This window comes from Phodopus roborovskii, unplaced genomic scaffold (assembly GCF_943737965.1).
Source record: "Phodopus roborovskii unplaced genomic scaffold, PHOROB, whole genome shotgun sequence".
Lineage (NCBI taxonomy): Eukaryota > Metazoa > Chordata > Mammalia > Rodentia > Cricetidae > Phodopus > Phodopus roborovskii.
The window spans coordinates 10,932,371-10,940,580 of record NW_026126448.1 but is presented as its reverse complement, the minus strand read 5'-3'; the positions used below and the strand labels follow the sequence as shown (position 1 = coordinate 10,940,580).

The window sequence follows — 8,210 nt, the reverse complement described above, 5'->3', positions numbered from 1 at the left end:
TTATTTTTTCTCATTCATGGTAGATTAATAAATTATATCTTGGTGGACTCATTGGCTTGCAGTTTAGTATTTGGGAACTACAGTTTAAAATGTTACCACCTGGGCTGGGAGAGATGGCTTAGCCATTAAAGAGTTTAGACTGCTCTTGCAAGAGGACCCAAGTTTGGCTTCCAGCATTTACCTCAGACCACTCACAACTGCATGTAACTCCAATTCCAGGGGTATCTAATATCTAATACCTCCAGCCTTTCTAAGTACTACATTTAAATTCGCAGACTCAGACACAAACATACGCAAACACACACACACACACACACACACACACACACACACACACACACACACACAGAGTTAAGGACCTTGCAGTTGAACTACAGTTATGTGTTGAGCTTAATTCTTAACTATCCTGGAGTGAGTGTAGCCCAGAAGTTGCAAGTTGCACACTGTTGCTAGAGCCTGCCCCTTGGCTTGGTCTGTTGCCAGTACCTGCTTGGTTACTATTTACCACACCGTCATGGTTACTATTTACCACACCGTCACTTCTCCCTCTGCTAATGACAGACATTTTTTTCTCCATGACTCTTAGCATTCTCTCCCATGGTCATGCATTGGGTCTAATTGATCTTACTGACATTTTACATTTCTTCATCTCCACCTTAGAAGTCTCTTGAGCTCCAAATTACATTCAGTGTGGGTATTGATTATAACTGCTTCAAACGCTACATGTTGAAATCTTACTGTCTTTTCAGTAAAGTCTGCATTCCTTAACTTAGAAAGTTGTACCACCATCAATCCAACTCTCCAGCTAAACTTGTTCTTCTCACCCATTACACCCCCCAGTTGATCACAAAGTACTGTTCTAGGACAGCCTCAGTTTACCTACTCTCTAGGTCAGGGTCAGCCTGCAAGTTCTTAGCATTTTCTAACTGTGTCATCATCAGTCGATCTTCCTCTAGCACAGTAGTACTCAGCCTGTGGCTTGTGACCCCTTTGGTAGGGGTCTAATGACCCTTTAACAGGGGTTGCACGTCAGATATTTACATTATGATTCATAACTAGCAAAGTTACAGTTAAGTAGCCACTAAAATAACATGAGGAACTATATTAAAGGGTGGCAGCATTGGGAAAGTTGAGAACCATTGCTCTAGCAAATATATATATGCTGTGTGCTGCTACAATGACATACTATAACACACACCCAACCATTGCTTAAAATCCCCAGTTGTTTATGATTAAGTGAAGAAAAATGTCATTTTATCTAAATGTAGAACCATTGAGACCATTTCCACCCAAATGTACTTTGGCTCTGTCATAAAGATTTGTGGTCCCCCAAATATACAGTCATATTACTGGATTTTCTTGGGGCCTAATGCTGAGCTCTAGTAGCATTAATAGGCCAAGCTCAGCCACTCACTTTCCATATTCCCTTAACGAAAGAAGCAGAGAAAGGGGATGCATGCAATGAGGCCACTTCGGAGAGAGGAACAAACAAGTCTAATGATTCCCAAGACCGTAAGATGGTCTTAACATGCAGTTTAGGTTTCTTTATCTATGTTTGGTTTTTTGGAGACAGGGTTTCTCTGTGTAGCCCTGGCTGTCCTGGAGCTCACCCTGTAGACCAGGCTGATCTCGAACTCAGAGATCTGCCTGCCTCTGCCTCTTGGGTGCTAGGATTAAAGGTGTGCACCACCACTGCCCAGCCAAAGTTTAGGTTTAAACAGAGGCCAAGAGAGGTACACAACTAAGATGTCCTGGTCAAGGGATGGTCCTGCCCATGTCTCAGCTGTTTCCTGCAGAGTGGTCTGACAAGTGGTAAGGGGCGTGTGAAGTGTCTCCTGGGAGACATATCCTCTGTATGGCATGATGCTTCAGCATCTCCTTTCCTCCAGCACGAGCTCCCAGGAAATTAATTTCTCTGGGTCCACTCCTTCAACAGTGCCAAAGGGAGAGGCACAGAACTGTCCCTCTTTTATCTTTGCTCCTGCCACATTGAGTGTGTGTAGTATTTCCTTGGTTTTAGTCCCCATCTGTGCAAGTCCCCCCCTTTTTTCCTGCCCAAGTTCTTTGGCATGTGTTATCCTTCCACAGACCAGAGAAATATATATTATATATATGTATATATTATATATATGTATTATATATATTCCCAGCGCTTGGGAGGCAGAGGCAGGTGGATCTACAGAGCTTGGTCTACTGAGTGAGTTCCAGGACAGGTTCCAAAGCTACAGAGAAACCCTGTCTCAAAAAAAACAAAAACAAACAAACAAACAAAAAAACCAAACAAACAAAAAAAAAGTACTTTTCGGGCTAGAGAGATGGCTCAGCAGCTGCTCTTCCCAAGGACCCAGGTTCAATTCCCAGCACCCACATGGCAGCTCCCAACTGTTTGTAACTCCAGTTCCAGGGGATCCAATACCCACTTGTGGCCTCTGTGGTGATATCTAAATTAAAAACAAACTGGCAAACCCTTGAGTTCTTGACTGAATTTACTAATTGAGCAACACAGTCAGGCATTATCCTTTTGGAGTTTTGAGCTGAGGTTTTAGGTGTGGGTCACCACGGGCTGAAAAGTATTTCCCAAGAATAGAAACAACTGGAGCTGGAGAGATGGCTCACAAGTTAAGAGCACTAGCTGCTCTTCCCGAGGACCTGAGTTTGTTTCTGGCTTTCAAACCTTCTCTAACTCTAGTCCCAGGAGATCCGACTCCCCTTTCTGGCTTCTACAGGCACCAGGCAGGCTCATGGTGCTTATACTGCAGGCAAAACATCGATACGCATAAAATAAAGCCAGATATTAAAAAAAAATCTTTAGAAAGAATCTGAGCATAAGGTCATAATGCCTGTAATCCAGCACCGAAAAAACAGAGGTTGCAGTATCCCAACTGGAGGTCAAGATAAAGGATGAAAGGAAACCAAAGGGCACTGACAACAGGAGGCCAGCGTCTGTGAAGCTTGAGTTCGTAATTGCTCCATAAACAGGGAAAGCTGGTGCCGGATGCTAAGATCCGGATTCAGGTTCCAAGGGTGTCAGAAGCCTGCTAGCTGTACTGGGGATAGCCAGTGAGGTGACCGCCAAGACCTTCCTCAGTGGGCTGGTGGTCGCAAGAGACCCGGACAGCGGCTGCTAGATGCTTCCAGGCTAAAAGACACTACACACAGTACATACAAATGCACCAGGTTTAGACGCCCGCTCAACCCTAGTCTCGCGAGATCGGGGGCTGGGTCTCTGGAAAGGGGCGGTTCTCGGACCGCCGCCAGGAAGTCCAAGACGGTGGTCAGTTGCTGAGGGATAGTCCTGAATGAGGTTCCTGTTCTGTGCATTCTGAGCCTGGACGGATCCGAGTCCTGGCGCGTGGGCTCAGCACACTTGAGGGTGCACACCAGGAGGACAGGAGCTCGGGGGCTGAGTGGAAAGCGCAGGCCTCCCCCGTGGATAAAGGCAGTGGCGGCAGCCGGAACCCATCAGCCAGGCACGGCCTCCGACCTCGGGCTGCAGCTGGGAGCCTGGAGGGAGGAACAGCGCCAAGTAGAGGGGTTGCATCAAGTAGCCCTTCTGGGGTATGAGAAGTTATGGAGACCTTGCCCTGGAGAGGCCGGTGCTGGGAGGAGTTATGATAGCTAGCTGTCCCTGCAGGGTAACACCGTAACATGAGGTGAAAAGAAACAGAAGTTCACATTTTATCACAGCAAGGCCCTGAGTGCCTACTCATCTTCACTCGTTTTGCCATTTTAATACACGCCCTTCCCTGACGAGGGAAATCAGCTAAGGCCCAGGTGAGTACGAGCTCCTGCTCTGCTAAAGTTACCATTTTCCGGAGCGAATAGATACATAGACCAATCAATTCATTTGAAAGAGGAAGGGAAGCCACATTTATGTGTACTGTGTTTTAGCTAAACCGACATAGAAGGATTAGCCTACCAATTCTACATTTTAAAGATGTGTCAGTAACATCAGAATCTTTTTTCAATGTGCCCAGGAGTATTCAAGAAACAAGTAGCATACTAGCAAATTCTACTGGATTTTTCAGGATTAGATTCAAACTCTGTGGTCTCTTGATTCTGTCCTGGTACTTTCTAAACATCTCATTTTTGTTTTCACCTAGTAAGTTTTAGCTACACTTATGCACTTTTTAAACATATATGTTCACATATTAAATATTTAACATAGATATTAATAGGTATTTATGAATCTTTTAAAGAAGCCAGATGTACGCCGGGCAGTGGTAGTACATGCTGTTAATCTGAAAAAGACAGGCAGGAGAATTCCAGAGTTTGAGGCCAACCTGTTCCACAGAGCGAGTTTCAGGCCAACCAGGGCTACAAACCCCATCTCAACCCACCCTCAAAAAAAAAAAAAAAGGTCAGAAGTCTAATGAAGCATTTGGTAGATGCTATAATAGCTTTATAATAAATCTATGGTATATCTTAAAATGCTGGTGCAGGCATCAGATGATGTTGACAGGTCATGTGTCTATAGTACATTGTGTCATATTCCTTTCTGAACTTTTTTTTTTTTTTAGCAGCATAAGAATGTCTAGGCTGGCTGTGTGATGGTGGTGCACACCTTTAATCGCAGCACTGAAGAGACAGACACAGGTGGATCTCTGAGTTTGAGGCCAGCCTGGTCTACAGAGTAAGTTCTAGGCCAGCCAGGGCTACACAGAAAGAGACCCTGTCTGGGTTTAAAATGCCTGGGTCGTGTGGTTGAGTCTAAAGTGTGCATCAGTGTAAATTGTTTCCTTCTTTTAAGTAAATGCAGCATGTCTGTATCAGGGTACTAATTTTTGTATTTTCAATTGTGCTAATAGGCCTTTTTCATCATAAGCTAATTTCTTACTGAGAGGAGAAAAATATTAATGGCAAGCACCAGGGTAGTGGCTAACACAAATTTGTATAAAGAAGATCTGTGTAAGGTCATAAGGGTAACTGTGTGTGTGCTTTCTTTTTTGCTATTGTTTTGATTGGTCTAATGTAGCCCAAGCAGGACTTAACGCAACTTGGCTATGTAGCTGTGAGACCTTGAACTCTGCTGCCTCCTTCTTCCATCCCCCAAGTACATGGGATACGGTCTTGCCCTGTCATGCATGGCTAGTAAGAATAAGAGGTTTTCTTCATCATTAATATATATCAAGACCTATAGTCATTAAAGGTAGTGAAATAATATTCCAAATCTGTAGAGTTTCGAGTAAAATAGGGAAACCTCAATGTGAAATCAAGGCCAAGAAAATAAGATTTGCCTAAAGTCATCCATGACAAAATATATCAGCAGCAGATCCATGTATAAAAATAAAATAGTCTACTCTCGGTGGCACATCACTTAATTAACTTGTGCTATGACTCTGTAGAAGTGAAAACAAGAAATAGACATGGATGGGTAGATAGTAAGTAAGAAGAGTCATAAAGTGTACCTGTGTGTAACTCTTTGTAACTACTCATTAGTCATATGTCTTCTTAGGGCTGGGGATGTAGTTTAGGAGTAGAGTACTTGCCCAGCATGCATAAGGTCCTGGATTCAGTTTCCAGTGCTGCATTGAATGGATGAGTCAGTCAGCTGATATGATCCTGTTAGTCTCATAGGAATTTGCAAGTCTTTGACAATGTTTGGTACATTATCTAGGTCCCTCTTCGTTCAGTCTAGAACCGTACCATGTATAATGGCTGAGACTAGGGAAGAGGAGACAGCATCAGCAGAAGCCTCAGGGTTCTCTGACTTGAGTGACTCGGAGTTGGTAGAGTTTCTGGACCTGGAAGATGCCAAAGAATCAACTGCTTCAGTTAGCAAGCCTGGCCCTTCTTCTGAACTCCCTGGGAAAGATGACAAACCTGTAAGTGTGCAGAACTGGAAAAATGGATTGGATGTCTTGTCGCCCATGGAGAGATTCCATTTGAAATATTTATATGTCACTGACCTATGTACTCAGAACTGGTGTGAATTGCAAATGGTGTATGGAAAGGAACTTCCTGGGTTTTTGACACCTGAGAAGGCAGCTGTTTTGGACACTGGTGCTAGCATCCACCTAGCAAAAGAACTGGAACTTCATGATCTTGTGACTGTCCCCATCACCACTAAAGAAGATGCCTGGGCAATCAAGTTTCTGAACATACTTTCAATGATTCCTACCCTACAGTCAGAAGGGCGCATCAGAGAGTTTCCTGTGTTTGGGGAAGTAGAGGGCATATTTCTTGTTGGAGTGATTGATGAGTTGCACTACACATCTAAGGGGGAACTGGAGCTAGCCGAACTCAAGACACGAAGGCGCCCAATGCTCCCTCTGCCAGCTCAGAAAAAGAAAGACCATTTCCAAGTTAGTCTATACAAATATATCTTTGATGCCATGGTACAAGGGAAAGTGACTCCTGCGGGCCTAGTCCACCATACAAAATTGTGTCTAGACAAGCCACTGGGGCCTTCAGTGCTGAGGCATGCCCGACAAGGAGGCTTCTCTGTGAAGTCTTTGAGTGACCTCATAGAACTGGTTTTCTTGTCCCTTACCCTGTCTGACCTCCCAGCTATTGATACCCTAAGACTAGAGTATATCCATCAAGAGACTGCCACTGTATTGGGCACAGAGATTGTAGCCTTTGAAGAGAAAGAAGTGAAAAGCAAGGTGCAGCATTATGTGGCCTACTGGATGGGCCACCGGGAACCTCAAGGTGTTGATGTAGAAGACGCATGGAAGTGTCGGACCTGTGACTATGTAGACATCTGTGAATGGAGGAAGGACCGTGGAGCGCTCAGCTCTTCACTGGAGCCCAATGCCAAGAAGTCGAAATGAATGGAAGTTGCACTTTGAGAAATGTTGATAATTTCTGTTCTTAATATAGCTGTGTAAAAGGACCAGTCTCTCAGCTTGGCGTTCACAGTCAGGAATGACTGGAGAGATCTGGGGTTATAGTGACCTCGGAGCTTTGAGATGAAATACAAAGGAGACAGATGGACATCATGTCTGCAGCAGAGGGATCCCTCACTATCACTGCTTTCTCAAGAAAATTATTTGGGTTCTTATGTTTTTTATTTTTTTCTGGATGAATTTTCTTTTACATTTTTCATAATAAAAATGAAATGACCTCTGGAACTGTCAAACTGATGTTGAATTGATGTTTGTGAGTTTGCTGACCTCAATCCTTGTAAAGATGACCACTATACTATACATAATTGTATAGTTTCACGATCCTTTAAGTTCATGCTTAAACATTTTAAAGACAGAGCTAATAGAATAAGCAGACCAAGAATTTAAAATAACAGCAGTATATATTCTCAGAGATGATGCAAGAAGTCATGGAGGTAAAAATATTAGATGACAATTATATATGAAATAACAGTATTCACATATTATACAATCCAGCAATACTACTCCTGAGCATATGTCAAGGGAAATTCATATGGATGCAACAGGAAATATGAAAAAATATACTTTCACAAATACAAAACCCTAGAAACTATCCCGATGCCCATCATTAGGGAGTAAAGTGATATAATAACTGGAACATGAGCCTCGATGATATGTAACAATATGCATGAATCTTAGCAACACCTTAGTGAAAAGGGTAAGTCCAAAAAGATTACATGTAACAGGACATCCCTTTTCATAAAGGAGAAAACAAACATTTTAAGGAAAATGTAATGGTAGAGTTAGAGTATAGCCTGTGTTTTTAAGATACTGGTCTCTCTAGGATGCCAGATCTCACAGCCTGAAGGCATGAGACCTCATTCCCTCCTAGAGTTGACAGGCCACTGCTGGAAGGATTAAAACACAAGTTGGGGTGGGGAGAGCAAACCCTAGCTAGACAAAGGAAAACTAGCTACTTTTCCCCTGACATTAAATTATGGTCTGTCTCCAGATGAATTCAAACTACATAGTTTCCATAGCAAAGGCATTACCTTATAGCCCTCACCCACTAGGAAAATGGTATAAACATGAGCTCTACCTTTGTTTCCCGGAAATGCACACCCTCCTTCCTGTCAGCGGACACTGAAATCCCCCTGGTGACCAGAATAAACCTGCTTTCACATGGAATTTGCCTATCACTTGTCTATAGAACCAGCTCTTCTCTCCAAGATGCCTTGGACACCATTTGTCTATTTCATGGTCACATTTTCAGTTCCACCAGAAAGCAGTGGAACCCTCAACATCACCAAAGAAGCAGGAGAAACAAACTGGATGACTACCACCTGGAAATTAAGGACACGATAATGACCATGTTAGTGA

General features: G+C 43.3%; 1 protein-coding gene across 1 annotated transcript; it reads left to right on the top strand.

Moving 5' to 3' along the window:
- The first annotated feature begins 5,495 nt into the window (after positions 1–5,495).
- On the top strand, positions 5,496–7,058 carry Exo5 (exonuclease 5). The gene has a single exon (XM_051188692.1). It carries the CDS (start codon positions 5,598–5,600, stop codon positions 6,774–6,776), a length of 1,179 nt encoding a protein of 392 aa, XP_051044649.1. The 5' UTR covers positions 5,496–5,597; the 3' UTR covers positions 6,777–7,058.
- The last annotated feature ends 1,152 nt before the right edge of the window (positions 7,059–8,210 follow it).